At 44.1% G+C, this 18,711-nt stretch overlaps 1 protein-coding gene across 1 annotated transcript in view; it reads left to right on the top strand.

The window, feature by feature from the left end:
• nfasca (neurofascin homolog (chicken) a) overlaps positions 1-18,711 on the top strand; it is a 306,670-nt gene that overhangs the window by 182,735 nt on the left and 105,224 nt on the right. Inside the window, exons 8-9 of the mRNA XM_087973468.1 lie at positions 16-138; positions 4,834-5,004. Coding sequence (XP_087829594.1) covers positions 16-138; positions 4,834-5,004 — 294 coding nt within the window. The remainder of the gene's footprint in view (positions 1-15; positions 139-4,833; positions 5,005-18,711) is intronic.

The raw sequence follows: 18,711 nt of genomic DNA, 5'->3' as shown, positions 1-18,711 counted from the left end.
CTACCTGACCTGTAGAGGCACCCCTGTGGCGTAAGGAGGTCTTAGACCCTTTCCAGGTACAGGAAGGAGCACCCTTGATTCTTCCATGTCAACCTCCTGCTGGACTTCCCCCTCCTGTCATCTTCTGGATGGACAGCAGTAAGTTTAGCTACATAGCTGCTTGGGGCTTTTAAATGCTGTGAAAGTTTAACTCCTTGGGATCAAGGCTATTGCATATCCTCATTAACATTTGTGATGTTGACTTGTCACCAATTCTCAACCAGGTCGCTGTATCTATCACTTCTTTCTGATTTTTCTTGGAGAGATGCAAAGATGAGTCTGGTTCATTGAAGTTTGTTTGCAGAACTGTTAACATCTTTGAGCTTGCAGATGGTTCAGGGAATGCCTTCTGGAATCTTCTGCCTTCAGGTGTGTGGAGTCAGTCAGTTGACCCTTTGGGTCCATCCAATTGAGCACAATCACACAGGGCAATGAATGGGGAGCAGTGGTAGTGTCCCTAACCCAAGTCCAGGAGTCCTGGGTTCAAGTTCCACCGGTGTTGAATAACTTCTCTGAATGAGTTGATTAGACAATATCTCACAGAGAAAGAGCAAAGGATCTGAGCAGTTTGCTGGGGGGGGGGGGAGACAGGCGATAGGAAAGCAGGAGATATTGAATGGAATCCTGCTGGAAAAAAGGTGGCTTTGGTACGAGGAGGACTGATGCTTCTTTACGAAAGAGAACAAGTGAAGGTAAGAGGGCTCTTGTGGCACAATGGTAGTACCTCTACCTCTGAGCCAGGACGGCTGAGCTTAAGTTCTACCTACTCCAGAGGTGTGTCATGACATCTCTACACAGGATGATTGGGAAACTATCTAGAACAGAAAGGTGCTATATCAATGCAGGTTATTTCCTCTTCCGACTCCATTATGATTGAGCTCCCTACCTCTCCCTCACCATTGGTGGTCTGCATTGCCCTTGGTGGGATTTGCATGTAATTTAATCAATTGAAAACATGAGTAATTTATTGGTGGTGGGTAATAGATGGAAATTAAACCATGGGTGATTTGGTCATGGGAAAGAAGGACGCGTGCAGTTGTGTGCAAGAGCACATCTGGATATATAAAAACAAACTCATAAACAAGAGGGATCGTCTGATGCAGTGGTAGTGTCCTTTCCTCTGAGCCAGTAGGTCCAGCTTCAGATCCCAGGGTCTGCAGAGGTGTGTAATAGCATCTCTGAATAGGTTGTTTAGAAATAGCTTGATTAATGAACAACAGGCCATTACAATCAAACATACATCAACAAGTAATGAACATGAGCATTATGTAGCAGTCTGTTTACTTGGTCAATAATCTTGGGTTTTCAGGGTTTAGTGGGTCAGGTTAAGCTCTCTGCCTCGTTTAAGACAATATTCACATCCACAAGCATCCACTCCCTCCACCACTGACAGTCAGTAGCAGCAGTGTGTACTACCTACAAGATGCACTACAGAAATTCACCAAAGATCCTCAGACAGCACCTTCCATACCCACGACCACTTCAATCTAGAAGGACAAGGGCAGCAGATACATGGGAACATCATCCCCTGCACGTTCCCCTCCAAGCCACTCACCAGCCTGACTTGGAAATATATCACTGATCCTTCCCTGTCACTGGGTCAAAATCCTGGAATTTCCTCTCTAACAGCTTTGTGGATCAACCCGCAGCAGGTGGACTGCAGCAGTTCAAGAAGGCAGCTCACCCCCACCTTCTCAAGGGGCAACTGGGGATGGACAATAAATGCTGACCAACCAGCGACACCCATGTCCCTCAAATGAATAAAATAAAAAACAGTGGTTTGTCATTGTCAGTGGTGTGAAAGGTGCTCATTGTGTATCACCATCCTTGTTCTATACCATATTGAGCCGACAGCACATTCAATGTCAATTCACTACGATTGTGTTCAATGCTAGAGACTTAGATTATTTTGCCTACTTCCTGTTGCTTTGCCTGCCGTTCCTGCTGCATATTTTATATTTTTCAATGTCGAAGAGATGCTCGTTTCTAATTGTGCAGCTGCTTATGTGTTACAAACCTCTCAACTCACAAACTATCTGCACACGTGTTCATGCTACGTCAAGCTTCTCTGCTTGCTTCCGTTCTGAGTCAACACCCAGTCTCAATCAGTCATATACAGTGAGCATAGATCAGCTGTCAGACACAGTTCAGTTTAGTTGAACAATTGAACGCTGTGGCCTGGATTTTCACCAAGTCAGGATGGATGAGGGAGTTGACAACCTTAAACTGCTGCCATCCTTTTTCCCGTTAATGCAACCTTTAAAAGAAGCATCCACAGCTTCCATCTTCTGTGATACTGGGCAGAAGTGGGTACTACAGAAGTTGGAGATTAGAGTCAAGATTAGAGTGGTGCTGGAAAAGCACACTGTTCCCATAAAGGGCTTTTGCCTGAAACATTGATCTTCCTGCTCTTCGGATGTTGCCTAATCTTCTGTGGTACTGTGTCCTTTTTAGAGTGGCAGTCCAAAGTGACCATGTATCACATGTGTGTCAGAATGTGTTGGAAGGAGCTGTGCTGAGGGGTCTGAACTAACCTGCAACGGGGAATGCTGTATCACAGGAGGATATGAAGCTTGAAACTTTCAGCAGTAGGAGTGTACAGTGAATGATGAGAAACATATCAAAGAACGTTAATTGTTTTAGTCACTTGGTCAACTCCACCCAATAGTGTTGTATGGGTCTTGGAGTGGCGAGAAGATGGTGGGGCCATAACTGTACACATGGAGTTTCTGGGAGAATAACTATATTACAGAAAAGTGAGGTATAGATAAGGTGAATGGCAGGTGTCTTTTCCCAAGGGTGGGGGATTTCAAAACTAGGGGGCATATTTTTAAGGTGAGAGGAGAAAGATTTTAAAAAGACATGAGGGGCGATTTTTTTTTACACAGAGTAGTTTGTATGTGGAATGAACTTCCAGAGGAAGTGGTGGATGTGGCTACAGTTACATTTAAAAGAATTTGAATAAGTACTCAAATAGGAAAGTTAAAAATCACACAACACCAGGTTATAGTCCAACAGGTTTAATTGGAAGCTGAAACTTTATTGCTGGAACAGCACAGCAGGTCAGGCAGCATCTAGGGAACAGAAGATTCGACGTTTCGGGCACATGCCCTTCTTCAGGAATGAGCAGAGAGTGTTCAGCAGGAGAAGATAAAAGGTAGGGAGGAGGGACTTGGAGGAGGGGCGTTGGAAATGTGATAGGTGGAAAGAGGTCAAGGTGAGGGTGATAGGTCGGAGCAGGGTGGAGGCGGAGAGGTCAAGAAGAAGACTGCAGGTCAGGAAGGCGGTGCCGGGCTGGAGGGATTCGGCTGAGACAAGGTGGGGGGAGGGGGGATGAAGAAACTGGTGAAGTCCAAGTTCATCCCCTGTGGTTGGAGGGTTCCCAGTCGGAAGATAAGACGCTCCTCCTCCGACCGTCGCGTTGTTGTGGTTTGGCGGTGGATGAGTCCAATGACCTGCATATCCTCGGTGGAGTGGGAGGGGGAGTTGAAATGCTGTGCTACAGGGTGATTGGGTTGGTTCGTCCGGGTGGCCCAGAGGTGCTCTCTGAATCGCTCCGCAAGTAGGCGGCCTGTCTCCCCAATATAGAGGAGGCCACACCGGCTGCAGCGGATGCAGTAGATGATGTGGGTGGAGGTGCAGGTGAATCTGTGGCGGATATGGAAGTTTCCTTTGGGGCCTTGGAGAGAAGTGAGGGGGGAGGTGTGGGCGCAAGTGTTGCACCTCCTGCGGTTGCAAGGGAAGGTGCCGGGAGTGGAGGTTGGGTTGGTGGGGGGTATGGATCTGACAAGGGAGTCGCGGAGGGAGTGGTCTCTACGGAAAGCTGATAGAGGAGGGGAGGGAAATATATCCTTGGTGGTGGGGTCCGTTTGGAGGTGGCGGAAGTGACGGCGGATGATGCGCTGTACATGGAGATTGGTGGGGTGGTAGGTGAGGACCAGTGGGGTTCTGTCCTGGTGGCGGTTGGAGGGGCGGGGCTCAAGGACGGAGGAGCGGGAAGTGGAGGAGATGCGGTGGAGGGCATCGTCGATCACGTCGGGGGGGAAATTGCGGTCCTTGAAGAAGGAGGCCGTCTGTGTTGTGCGTATTTTGAACTGGTCCTCCTGGGAGCAGATGCGGCGGAGACGAAGGAATTGGGAGAATGGGATGGCGTTTTTACAGGGGGCGGGGTGGGAGGAGGTGCAGTCCAGGTAGCTGTGGGAGTCGGTCGGCCCGCAGTAGATGTCCATGTTGATTCGGTCGTCTGAGATAGAAACAGAAAGGTCTAGGAAGGGGAGGGAGTGATAGTTTCACTTCTTTCATGTGTAAATCACAAAACCCTCTCTGTATTCTAACAGATGAAAGGCTTAACAGACAATCAATTCTTCAATGTATAATTTCAGTTACATCACACTGCAAATTTTTGCTATAAATTCTGTGTTATGATTGAGCCCTCCACAATCACCTGATGAAGGAGCGTCTCTCCGAAAGCTAGTGCTTCCAATTAAACCTGTTGGACTATAACCTGGTGTTGTGTGATTTTTAACTTTGTACACCCCAGTCCAACACCGGCATCTCCAAATCATCAAATAGGAAAGGTTTGGAGGGATATGGGCCAAGTGCAGGCAGGTGGGACTAGTTTAGTTTGGGATTATGTTCGGCATGGACTGGTTGAACCGAAGAGTCTGTTTCGGTGCTGTATGTCTGTGTGACTGTAATAAATATTTGGGTGGCAAAGATAAAGTTATATTGGTATGTAAAATGTAAGGAGATGGAGTATTGTTCTTGGAGCTAAGATCTCTTGTCTCTTTTTAGTGATGGAATCGATCCCTCAGAATAAACGTGTGTCTCAGGGCCTGAACGGAGACCTCTACTTCTCCAACGTGGTGCGTAGTGATGCACGCTTTGACTACATCTGTAATGCCCGGTTCCTCTTCACACACACCATTCAACAGAAAAACCCCATCACCATCAAGGTGATAACCAGTAAGTATCAAAGGACCACCCTCTACCTCCTCCTGTCGCAGCTTTCAGTCACAATACTTATCACTGGGCTCCAAAGGATAGGAGGTTGTGGATCAATGTTTAATTTTGTATCTTTCACCCTTTCTGAGGATGAGTTTGACTTGCAGAATGTGATGCCAAGAAACCCAATGCCCAGCAGCTCAGTGTGGTACAAGGTGTCAGGGATTTTGGGCACTGTGAGGGGATATTTTCAGCAGGTAATGTGAACCTTTCTCTAGTTCCTCATCCATAGAACATACTGCTTATAATTACAGCCAAAACATTCCTGATGGAAATTACACCAAAATCAGGTAAAATTATTTTCAATGTTGCATGAATGCTCAGTTTTAAAGGGTTCATGTCTTTGTCAGGGAGAGTGCAGAGGAGCTCATAGAATCCCTACGGAGTGGAAGCAAGCCATTCAGTCCATCAAGTCCACACCAACACTCCATCCCACCCAATCCCTGTAACCCTTCATTTCCCATGGCGAATCCACCCAGTCTACACTATGGGCAATTTAGCATGGCCAATCCACCTAATCATCGTTGGACTGTAGGAGGAAACCGGAGCACCCAGAGGAAGCTCACACAAACACAGGGAGGATGTGCAACCTCCACGCAGAGAGTCACCTGAGGGTGCAATTGTACCTGGGTCCCTGGTGCTGTGAGGCTACTGAGGCCCCTAGAGATCTACTAAATTGATAGCAGGCATGAGGGATCTCGATTATATTGGAACACCAGGGAAGTTCACAGAGTCACAGAAGTACAGAAGGAGGCCATTCGACTCATCCTGTCCCCATTGGCTCTCCAAATGAGCATTCCGTCACTCATATCTCTGCATATTGTTTCTAACCAGGTAATACCTTATTCCCTCATGAATGGCTCCGATGAACATGCCTCAACCACAATTCTGCAGTGTGTTTCAAACCCTAACCACTTGGGTAAAAAATTTCTTTCCCCCACGTTTTGCAAATCACTTTAAATGTGTGCCTTTTCATTTTATGAGAGAGAACAGTTTCACCTGTCTATTCTGTCCAGTTACATATTGAGAAGGTACAGTTATAATGAGAGTTGAGAGAGGTGTTCAAGATCATGAAAGGTTTTGTTAGATTAAACAAGGGGAAGGTAATTTCAGGATTAGGGTAGTTCACTTCCACCTTGAGTGATGAATGAAGCAGATACTTAGGAACGCGACCATCTGCAAGTTCCCCTCCAAACCATACACCATCCTGATTTGGAAATACATTGTGGTTCCTTCAGTGTCACTTGGTACAAATCCTGAAACTCCCTTCTCAGCATCATTGTGTCACTTTAGCATGTGGACTGCAGTGGTTCAAGAAGGCTAGCTCACCACCACCTTCTCTGGGAAAGATAGGGATAGGCAAGAAATAGTGGTCCAGCCGTAGGACCCCTTAACCCATGACTGTGTAATTGAAACAAAATAAATCTGAGATGAGGAGAAATTTCTTCAGTCAGAATGTGGTGAATACTAGAGAACTGAGCGAGTTCAATCGTTGAGCTTATTTAAGAGAGGCGGCGATAGAGAATGTTGGTATCAAGGGCCAGGAGATGGTGTGGGAGAGTGGTGTTGAGGTAGATGATCAGTCATGATCTATCTGAATGTTGGAGCAGGCTCAATGAGCTAAATAGGAGAAAGTGAGGACTGCAGATGCTGGAGATTAGAGTCGAGAGTGTGGTGCTGGAAAAGCACAGCAGGTCAGGCAGCAGCCAAGGAGCAGGAGAATCTGCAGTGGATTCTCCTGCTCCTCGGATGCTGCCTGACCTGCTGTGCTTTTTCAGCAGCACACTCTCGATTCAATCAGCTGAATAGCCTATTCCTATTGCTATGTTTCAAGGTAGAATTTGTCAACAAGCAGAAGGTTTGGTGAGTAAAGAACACAGATTTAAGTAAGTTGGCACAAAAACCAGAGATGGTGATGAGGAGGAACATGATTATGTGGTGAGTGGGCATTATGTGGAATCCACTGCTTTAAGTGCTGGTGAAAATGAAATCAATGATAATGCTCAGAAGAGAATGGGATAGACACCTGAAGGGGAAAGATTTACAGGATTACTGAGAACTGTCAGGGGCTAATGGTAGCTGTTTCAACAAGCTGAGGACTATGGGTCAGAATAGCCTCCATCTCTTCTGCGTCAGTTTATGATTGTTGTACCACTTATCTGCAAAATCTCGACAATAAACTTGGCAATCCAACATTATGCCCTCACTGACTGATGAATGCATTGCTCTCAAGGACAAAATGCCACCGGCCTGATCTCAGTCAAGGTGGTAATTATGGGTGTTATCAGTGAATCTCAGGTTAGTCAAGAGGGAAATCAAAATCTGCCTGGATTCCCACTCCTGTCCCCTGATTCAGTGACCTGCTGTGGGCAGGATTTCTGGGGACAGGGTCAGCATTATGCGAGCACAGTTATTAACAGTTATGCTTACGCTAACTGTCCAGGCAGACAACGAGCGAATTGATTATTTGGCCGGAGGTTTTAGATTGAACTCTTGAAACGATACGCCAAGTGTGATGCAGAGATTTCAGGAGTAGGTGGCAGAATTATTTCAAATTTCAGGAAAAAAGCACTAAGGTCCACACACCCCCTTTCCATTAGGCTTGATTCTAACATAAATGGATTCACGCGGTAACAGCATAAAGATTCCCACTGCTCCCATCCAGTTCTCCCATTGCAGCTGGTGTATCCCAGATGGTACATCGTCAACCATGAGAACTAACCTGAAGCTGCCCTACTCCCTGCGTTATCATGCCAACCCCAGTCAACCATTAGTTGCCAAGCTTTCAAGAAAATGTTTCGGCTGATGCAGCACAGTTCATGGACGCAACTTAGCTAACGGATCACCTGAAATTCTGGGCAATGTCTCTCCAATTCATGGTGTCGAGCGGAGGTTCTATAGGTCTAAGTCACCCGAGGCTATCAATGCAGCAACACAGCAGTCAGTGAATGTTTGTTTTGTGTAGATCTGGTTCAGAACCTCAGTGGGATCTCACTTCCTATTCATTTAAAGGAATGAATGACAGTGACAGTGAATAATTCCAAAATAATAATTGTCTGATGGTTGGACTTGTATGGTCTGTTTGAGTATGACACACTGTCCTTTCAGTCCTATTCACAATCAGAATACATGATGGATTTTGTTTTTTAAAGAGTAGAAGCTTGAAAATGAAGTGGCGCCATTTAATTTTGTGTTATTGGTGTGACACATTAGCCACCAGTTAGTCATCCCGTCTGCTACACTCTTTCAAACAGCCATTGTCTTTGACCCTCAGATAAACTCTGACCCCACATCTGGATCATCACTAAGACTATTTCCAATTCCTTATTATTGCTCAGCTTCAGCCACGTGTCCCAGTCCATCTGCTGCTGAAATCCTCATCCTGTCTTTGTTCATCCTAAACGTAACTGATCTAACCCACTCTTAGCTGGCCTCCCATACTCCATCCTTCTTAAACTCAAGTTTATTTCAAAATGTTGTAGCCTGTGTCTTAGCTAGCAGCAATCCCTATCTGCCTCACTCTACCCTCTCCCCAACACCACTATCAACACTCTCATGTTTTCTGAGCCATTGGTTATGAAAGTCTTGATTCTAAAATCCTGACACTTGTCGTTAAATCCCTCCTTGGCTTTGCCTTTGCCTATCTCTGTAATCTCTCCAGTTCCACAACCCTTTGAAATAGCTTACCTCTTCCTATTCTAGCCTCTTAAGCATCCCCCAATCTTAATCATTCCACCATTGGTGGTTTTGCCAATGTACAGAATCCTGTTTCTCTCACGTTCTCAAGTTCCTCCTTTTACATCATCCTTGGAGCAGCTTCTTTTACCCAACTATTGGTCATGAGACCTAAACTCTCCTGTTCTGGTTCAGTATCATTTTTGTTTTATAATCCTCTTATGAAGTGCCTTGAGATGTTTTACCACATTAAAGGCATTATGGAAATATAAATATTGTATAAGCAAAATGATTAGTTTTCTAAACAATACTTCTTAACATGGAACCAAAAGAGAAATGCTGGAAAATCTCAGCAGGTCTGGCAGCATCTGTAAGGAGAGAAAAGAGCTGACATTTCGAGCCTAACTGACCCTTTGTCCTAAAAGCCACACTCAGGGCCGTGCACCGCCACATGAAAGCACTCGACACCTCTCTCCAGCAGCACTGACTTACTCTCTCTCAAAGCTGTCCTGGTCCACAGTTTCATTTCATCAAAGAAAAACAAGCTTTGACAAAGGGTCAGTTAGACTCAAAACGTCAGCTTTTTTCTCTCCTTACAGATGCTGCCAGACCTGCTGAGATTTTCCAGCATTTCCCTTTTGGTTTCAGATTCCATCATCCGCAGTAATTTGCTTTTATCCTTCTTAACATGGAGCCTTGTACACACATTGTATTCATTTTCATTGCAATAAGTTTCAATGGCTAAACCACTTTCCATTGTTTCCCCATTCAAAAAAATACAAATGCACCAAATCATTTTCCATTGGTTTGATTATATGAATTTCAAACAATGAAATCCATTCACCTTACAGTAGGCTTTCAGTGGGCTGAACTCCATCTAGTTCTTTAGATTTTGAACACTTTCTGTTCACATTATTGTGTGGGATTCCAGCAAATACAACCCCATCTGTGTAGTTTGTTTTTGTGAATTACAAAAGGCTGAGCAATTGTTGGCTCTTTCTTGTTCCACAGTCAAAACATAGCTGTCCAGGAATTTCTTCAGTCATTTTCCCACAATGACTTTGGCAGAAGATCACCAGGAACTCTGCATAACAAACACGCCGAGGTAGTTTGCATCGATCAGAAGAACTGAAAATTATGATGGATAGTATTTGAAACACTCAGTGTTCAATTTGCCAGTTGTCAATCTTCAAAATACTGAACATTGTCTGCTAACCAACTTTGTCAAGAGAAAACTGTGTAACTGGGAGGTCTGCATTCTATTATGTATCTTTAGATTTTTTTTTCTTAAGAGTTTTGTTTTTATTGAGGTTTCCTTTTGTCTAGAATGAGTAGGAAGCTGGACCAAGTGAAACGTTACTTGTCGCATCAGGGAAAGGTTCATCATTGTGGAGGGTGGGCTGGTGTTGGGGTGTTCTTGGGAGATGTTTTCTTCAAACTCCCCCCTCTAAGTTAGTTTCCCTTCAAATCTCTTGAAGACTCATTGTACAGTCATCTCCGCCAACCTAACATGTAAGGTTTGGGATGGCGTTCCTCATTGTCAAACCTGAATTCTTTGTCAAGAGTCTGGCTCAGTCACGCTGCTATTTTGAGTTTTTAATACAGTTTTTAATCACACGTATTCCGTTTCAATGTGACATGTATTTTGGTATTTGATATTCAGCTCACTGATCAGAAATGCTGAACAGTTGCTTTCTCCAATCCATTCTTACTTCTTTCTCTTCATATCTTGTCCTCCTTTACCAGACGCAATCCTCTGCCACCCTTGAATACTGTTCCATTCCTGAAATGCTTCTCACTGTTATCCTCTCCTCCCCACTTCCCCTTCACTCTTGTGCCCATTCTTCCTACCATTATGTCTGCGACACCCACTATCTACTCTGCCATACACTCCTTTAACCCTGCATGACCCTCATCCCCGTAACTTGCCTGCAGACACTTGTCTGGGCCGTCTCATTTCCATTTGGTCCCCTCTCCCCACCCCGCAGTTCTCCTGCCTTGCTCATGTTGTTTTATTTATTACAGTGGATACCAGTTATGAATCTGTGTCAACTATTCTGAATGAAACTGAATTGTCCGGTGGTGAGTTATAGCACCTTCTAGAGAACTTCATGTATTTTAACCCCTCTAATCCCTTACTGAACTGAGCTGTGAATTAACTTAACGTCCCAGATTGCAGTGAAACCCTGACAGCTGTATCTCAGGAATATGGTGTCTTTATGTAATTTCTTTCAATCCACAAATGCTTTTATGCTCATGTACCAACCTTGAATCAATCTGATATCTGACCGAAATGATTCTGGTTTTGGTATGTATACAACGGTGTAATATATTCATATATTCCCCGGGGAGAAGTTCACAGAGTGCAGCAGGGATTGAGGGGGGAGACAACGATATTCAGAAGCAAGAAAAAAAGTCACAAAAACCTGTCAAATGGATTTAATGACCTTCTGAGTCTCAGGGATGAAGGCATAGAAGGTAAGGTAGTGTCAGGAATTCAGAGTAAAAATGAAACCCTGCAGTTATTGGAAATCTGGAATGAACATGGAGGATCTTGCAGAGACTCTTCTTGCATTTATAACTTCTCTTTGGCACGTCAGCTGGGTCTTCCTGCAATCTGTGCCCCTTGCTCCTCCTCTGCACCAGTCAACGGTGTCAGAAACATCATTTTCCAACCCCTTTCAATTCTGAAGAAGAGTCGCACAGGACTTGAAACGTTAACACTGTTTGTTGCTCCACAGATGCTGCCAGACCTGCTGACCATTCTCTGTATACATTTCAAGAGTTACATGTAGCCCCGTACAGTCAGTGGCATTTGAGAGCAGAAGGAGATGAAGAGAGTTGTGGAGCAGAACAGGACTATTGGTCTCAAAGCTTTGAGCAGATGGGGTTGTGTTGAATGTGGACAATGCAATGCTTACTGATCAGTCCCAACGGTGTTGAGAGAGCTTCAAATGAACAACAAGGAAGTGAGTCACCTTCACTGTTTTCATGACAGTGAGGGCTGGCCAATAATCCTGATCTTGCCAGCGGTGCCCACATCCTTATGAATGAATAACAGAAGCACATGTCAGATTATTGATTTACAGATTGCCCTCACCAGTTAGAAGGCCAGGGCCCTTCTCTGAAAAGCATCAGGTTATTGCATTAGGCAAAGTGTCTTTTTTGTTGCTGCCAGCCCTTGAAATTATAAATCTTTTTTACAGATTATTTGGTGGGATTTGAACTTATGGGAGGTCACTGCAGCGACTGTGTCAGTGTAGGGGCAGCATGTAGGACAACCCCCAAATTTGGATTTTATTGATTTGTCAAATTCCAAATGATTGGTCAAAAATGCGATTGGTCCTAAGTGGTCAGGATGGGTGATCTCAGTGAAAAATGCAGGATTATTAAGGGGCTTGACAGGATAAATGCTACCTCATGGGAGCGCCGAAGGTCAGTGGGCATAGTGTCAGAATTTAGGGGCAATTGAAGGCTGAGATGAGGAGGAATGTCTTCTGTCAGAGGGTGAGAGTCTTTGGAACTCCATGCCTTAGAGAGCTATGTGTATTTAATGGTGAGATAGATTCTTGATCAGCCAAAGGTTACAGGGAAAGGGCAGGAAAGTGGAAGTGAAGAATATTGATTCAGCCTGTTACCATATTGCAGGCGGAGAGAGCTGGAGGGGCTGATTGGCCAAGTCTTGTTCCTATTTCTTGTGGTGTCATGGACCTGGTAGTGACTAGTGCAGTCAAATAAAATGAGAAAAAAATGGGTCTATATTGATTGAAGATATTGTTTGAGATGCTACTGGGGAAAACATAGAAAAGAGGAACAGAAGTAGGCCATTCAGCCCTTCGGGCCTGCTCCCCCACTCATGGCTGATCATCCAAATCAGTACTCTGTTCCCACTTTTGCCCCATACTGTTTGATCCCTTTAGCTGTGAGAACCATATCTAAGTCCTAATTGAAAAACATTCAATGTTTTGGTCTCAACTGCTTTCTGTGGTAGAGAATTCCACAGGCTCCTCACTCTGGATAAAAACATAGAACATAGAACAATACAGCACAGAACAGGCCCTTCAGCCCACGATGTTGTGCCGACCATTGATCCTCATGTATGCACCCTCAAATTTCTGTGACCATATGCATGTCCAGCAGTCTCTTAAATATCCCCAATGACCTTGCTTCCACAACTGCTGCTGGCAACGCATTCCAGGCTCTCTGTGTGAAGAACCCACCTCTGACATCCCCTCTATACTTTTCTCCAACCAGCTTAAAACTATGACCCCTCGTGTTAGCCATTTCTGCCTGGGGAAATAGTCTCTGGCTATCGAAAACATTTCTCCTCATCTCAGTGAGACATCATTTTGTTAGTCAACAAATTTCAAAGCCTGTGAAAGAATAACAAGAAACAAAAATATTCAAAACAAGTTGAAGAAAAATACTTTTCCAAAATGATTTTCTTTCATGTGATTCACTTGATGTGATGTCTAAGTGTTGGATCTTTAAATCCCAGAGAATCCAAGCCAATCCTGAAAGGTTGTTATTGTCCCTCTTGCCATCCATACGAAGGGATGCAACATGGGAAAAAAAATTAAAGCCTATAAAAATTAAAATTGAATGAGAGGATATTGAGTGGATAGTGTTTGAATAATTCATTCATGATTATGATTGCTTTGAAAGTGTTGATAGACTATGACATCGAAACTGCTTGGAATTTTGAGATTCTGAGCTTGTCCAGTTTCCTTCTTGTTTCTCCAGTTTCTGTGTTTTTTATTGAAGTGGCTGTTTGATTGTCAATCATTGGAGTTCAACATGTATCCGCCAATCAATGTGGAAAGGACGGACTAACATCATTACTCCATTGCTGTTTTTGGCTGCTTGCTGTGCACCAAGTTGTTTCTGAGTTTCTTACGTTGCGTCAGTGACTACTCTTCGGCAGTGCTTCACTGGCTGTCAGATTCTTTGTGATATCTAGTGGACGTGCAAGGAGCTATAAAAGTGCAAGGCATTTCTTGATTTTCTCTACTGGGAGGATCTGTAAACACTCAATTCTAGAATATATTGAAGCAAAGCTTGACATATTTTTAGATACTAAGCAATACACCCTCTAAATTTCTTTTCGGCGCACAGACCTCTGAGCTCCGTGTGGGGCAGTGACTTCTGAAACTGGAAGTGTGTGTAAAACTTCAGAATGGCTACATGGACACACAGCTTAGAGGTAACACTGCTAGGCAGAGAGTTACAATATGGGGACAGGGCAGGAAGTCTGACAGGAAATAAATGATCCATAATGATCTAATTAAACAGTGGGTTAGGCACACATGGTCAACTAACGAATGGCCAGTCGGACCTATATTTCATCTGGTCTTATTAACAGTCTCGAATTAAACTCAAAATTGTTGCTAAGTTTGCATATGACACAAAGATAGGTGGTGGGACAGATAGTGTTGAGGAACTGGGGAGGCTGCAGAAGGTCTTGGACAGGTTCAGCAATAAAGTAGCAAACAGAATACAATGTGGGAAAGTGTGAAGTTATGCACTTTGTTAGGAAGAATAGAGGCATAGACCATTTTCTGAGTGGGGAAAGGCTTCAGAAATTTGAAGCATAAAGGGACTTACAGGTTCTGTTTCAGGATTCTCCTAAGGTTAACATGCAGGTTAAGTTGGCAGTTAGGAAGGCAAATGCAATATTAGCTTTCATTTCAAGAGGGCTAGAACACAAGAGCACAGATGTACTGCCGGGGATGTATAAGACTGTGGGTCAGACCACATTTGGAGTATTGTGAGCACTTTTGGGTCATGTATCTAAGGAAGGATGCACTGGTGTTGGATGGGGTCCAGATCAGGTTTACAAGAATGATCCTGGGGGTAAAGGACTTCTCATCCGAGGAGCGGTTGAGAACTCTGGGTCAGTACTCAATGGAGTTTAGGACAATGAGGGGGAATCTGACTGAAATTAACAGCATTCTGAGAGGCCTGGATGGAGTGGATGTGGAGAAGCTGTGTCACTAGTAAGAGAGATGAGGACCTGAGGACACATCCTAAGATTGAAGATAGATCCTTTAGAACTGAGATGAGATGGAATTTCTTCAGCCTGAGGATAACTAATCTGTGGAACACTTTCCCGCAGAGGGCTGTGGAGACCAAGTTATTGCATGTATTTAAGACAGAGATAGAATGAATGGTGGACCAGATTGAATTGGCCATATGGCCTAATCATGCTCCTAACTCTTATCATCATATGGTCATCTGAAAGGTAATATAATCACTATCTAAAATTTGCAGCAACATGTGTTCATAGAAATTCTATCAAATAGCTTGAGGTTCTTTGCCAAATAACTAAACCTCTTCATTATGCCCTTGTACTTTAAACATTTCAGAATGTTGTTTAAACTGAAGTGGTGGATTCTGACACTGATCATTACTTTATTACCTGAGAACATTCTAACCCCTCTCTATTCAGCTGTGATTCAGTCTGTAGTGTTCTCAAATCTTAGGAAATTGTGGAGTTTCAGTACCACTCTAGAACAAGAGTCCGGATGGACCCGGTATGGAGGGTGTGCTGCATTGTTGAAGGTGCCCTGTCTTTCACATGAGATGTTAACTGAGGCTCTTTCTGCCTTTTCAGATGGATGGAAGAAGGCAAATAGTTTGTTGGCTTCAAAGTGAGAGGATTTGAGCAGGGATGTTGCTGCAATTGTACAGGGCCTTGGTGAGACCACACTTGGAGTATTGTGTGCAGTTTTGTCTCCCTATCTGCCAGAAACCCAGTCACTGTCCTTTCACTGGGACTTGGGTCAAAATTTGATCCCATCTAATGGAACGCGGTTTCCTCTTGCCAAAATGATTCCAATTGGATTGAGTTGGGACCAGATGATCTTAGTCATTGCAAATCTAGACCAGAGAGGTTTGAACTGGTCAGCACCAACTAACAATCCTACTCCATGAGGCCATGTGAATATGGAAATTACGGATTAGGAGTGGGATGTTTTTGCCTTTCAAACTCGACATTCCGATTTTTGGAATGGAAATCCATTCTGTCTCTGCTGGAGTCTCCAGGAATAATCTTGAGAGAAAAAGCATAGGAGGATGAGTGAAAAAGAAGTCTCATTTCTTTTCTTTGGAAGTGTTTATTTTTATCACAAATGAATAAATCAGAGGGGGAGAAATAGCTGTTTGACTGGTTGGGGAAATTGGAGGCAGGGGAGTCGTGTGATTCTGTCAGGAAATGTCTATTTGGAGTTGACAATCCTACAGTCAGCTATAAGTCATGTGTGAGATAGGATTGGACTACCTCAGTCCAGTTCCTGGTGTGTATGGGTCCCAAAAGCATCACCATTTTGCAGTAAGTTGATTGTCAAAGGTGTCAGCGAACAACCAGTTCTGTCTGAGGTGGAGTGGGGGTTGGGGGTGGGAGTAGTGGGGCTTATAATCTTGAATGATTTTGTTTGCAAACTCCTCTTTAGTTTATTTGAAGAGGTTGCTCTTAAACTTCTGGTTGCGCTCCAGTCCCACGCTCCTGATCCAAGGGTACCCCATGGGGAGAGGTGGGCATTTCAGAGGGCATTCGTATGGACTTACTCCTGGGCTTGGCCAAAGTGACCATTGATAGGTCCAGGGAGTGGAGGGGGCCATTGTGTCCCATTGCCTGCCTCTTTTCTACAGTCACGTCCACGTTCCTTAGAGAGGTAACATCTCTGCTGGTGCAACAGAGGCCTCTAGAGTCTGATGGGCACCAGAGAACCTGGTATGCATCATCATCACCCCATAAAATATTATTTGATTTGATAAATTTTCATTAACCTTCTGTTGCTTGTTCCAGTGCCCCGCCAGGGACCGCTAATGTTTATTGTTTTAGGAATAGAAAAATGAGCAAGTGTAAACGATGCTTTTCAAAGGCACTTATTGAGGCTAAACAAGGGGAGCTTCACTCTTCCTCCAGTCAATGTTAACCTGATGTGAGATCACTTAAGCCTACCAGCAAACATTCAATATCAGAATGGTCCCAATTGCCTGGCAACAACATCAATAAAGATGGATAAAGGGCAGCTCTCTCATTAGAGAGAAAGAGAAAGCGAGATAGAGACTGGTGGTGGTTTAACCTGAGGGTCACCATGTCTCAGGCAAAAGGAGAGATTGAGAAGTTGGGACCTTTCTGCTAACCTCAGCTGAGGTCAAATAGTAATCTGAATAAAAACAAAATGTGGTGAAGTGAAAGTGTCCCTACTCCTGGCCCTGGAGAACTGGATTCAAGTCCCACTTACTCCAGAGGTGCCCAGCAACATCTCTGAATTGAAAATAGGTCAATTTATTTTAAAATCAAAAGCAAAATGCTGTTGATTCTGAAAATCTGAAGTAAAAACCTAAAAATGCTAGGGAAGCTCAGGAGCACAATGGCTCAGTGATTAGCACTACTGCCTCACAGCGCCAGGGACCCAGGTTCAATTCCATGCTCAGGTGATTGGTTGTGTGGAGTTTGCACATTCTCCCCGTGTCTGTGTGGGTTTTCTCCAGGTGCTCTGGTTTCCTTCCACAGTCGAGAGATGTGCAGGTTAGGATGGATTGGCCATGCTAAATTGCCCCATTGTGCCCAGAGATGTGCAGGTTAGGGTGGATTGGCCATGCTAAATTGTCCAGAGATGTCCAAACCACATGGTTGAATCATAGGAAATACAGGGATAGGATAGAAGGGTGGGTCTGGGTGGGATGCTGTTCAGAGGGTTGGTGTGGACTTGATGGGCCGAATGACTTACCTCACATGGTAGGGATTCTATGTCTGCAGAGACAGAAAGCCAGAGTTAACGTTTCCAGTCCAGTGACTCTTCCAAACTTCCGATGCAATGTCATCAGATTTGAAACGTTAACTTTGTTTCTGCCATGGCAGATGATACCCAGACCTGCTGAGTTTCTCCAGTATTTTCTGTTTCTATTAAACAGCCATCTTGCTTGCCCTGATTACTTGGGGCCTGTAGTCAGCTGAAGGCTATGGGATTTATAGCCCAGGGAAACAGATGATGCAGAAGAATAAAATTATGTGACATTTGGGGATCCGGTTTGGGGTTTGCCATTGCTGAAAGCGTTATTTACATCTTTGAAATAGTTAGTGACAATGTGTATTCTCTTATAATTGACTCCCAATGGTTTTCAGGTTTTCAGCTGATTACTTTAGAATATTATCAAATAAGAAATAATTTCCATGTGTTTGAGAAATTGATAGGGAGATAAGGAGAGGTTTTCCAAGTGATGAAGGAGTCTAGGACAAGACATATCCTGAAATCAGAGCCTAATCATTCAGTTTGTTTTCACATTGAGAATACCCTCTATTATGTTGTGTGGCACTATCACTGTGCTAGACTTCAAGCAGACCTAGCAACAGGCTTGCATGAGATGATATGGACCATTGTTGCAGAAGATTCATCTCCCACCACAATCTGCAACCTCATGGCCCACTATATCCCCACTCTACCAGATCAACTATCTATACTAGTTCAATGAGGAGTGCAGGAGGGCATGCCAAAACCAGCACCAGACATACCTAATAATATGATGTCAGCCTTGTGAAGATACCAAACAGACTACCTGCTGCCAAACAACATAAGCAGTGAGTAAGTGATTGAACTCAGCAATTCCACATCCAATGGATCAGATCTAAGTTCTGCAGTCTTACCACATCTAGTTGTGAATGATAGTGGGACAATGAAGCAACTCTATGGTGGAAGAAGCTCTACAAATACCCCCGTGGGCAGTTAAATGTCCGCCATGTTGCTGTGGGCCTGGAGAAACATAGAGACCAGACCAGGTAAAGAAGGCAGATTCCTTTTTTGAAAAGACATCAGCGAACCAAATAGGTTCTTACAAATTGTTATAGTCACTACTAGGCCAGGTCTTTATTTCATTTTTTAAATTGTTGAATGCAGACTTCATCATCTGTCATGGTGTGACTTGAACCCCTATCCTATATAATAGGCCAGGGCATCTGGTTTGTCAATCTAGTGACTAGTAATTGGA

Source organism: Chiloscyllium plagiosum, unplaced genomic scaffold (genome assembly GCF_037043375.1).
Source record: "Chiloscyllium plagiosum isolate Xiang-an unplaced genomic scaffold, Cpla_swu_hap1 HiC_scaffold_26, whole genome shotgun sequence".
NCBI classification, from domain to species: domain Eukaryota; kingdom Metazoa; phylum Chordata; class Chondrichthyes; order Orectolobiformes; family Hemiscylliidae; genus Chiloscyllium; species Chiloscyllium plagiosum.
This window is presented reverse-complemented; position numbering and strand designations above follow the sequence as displayed.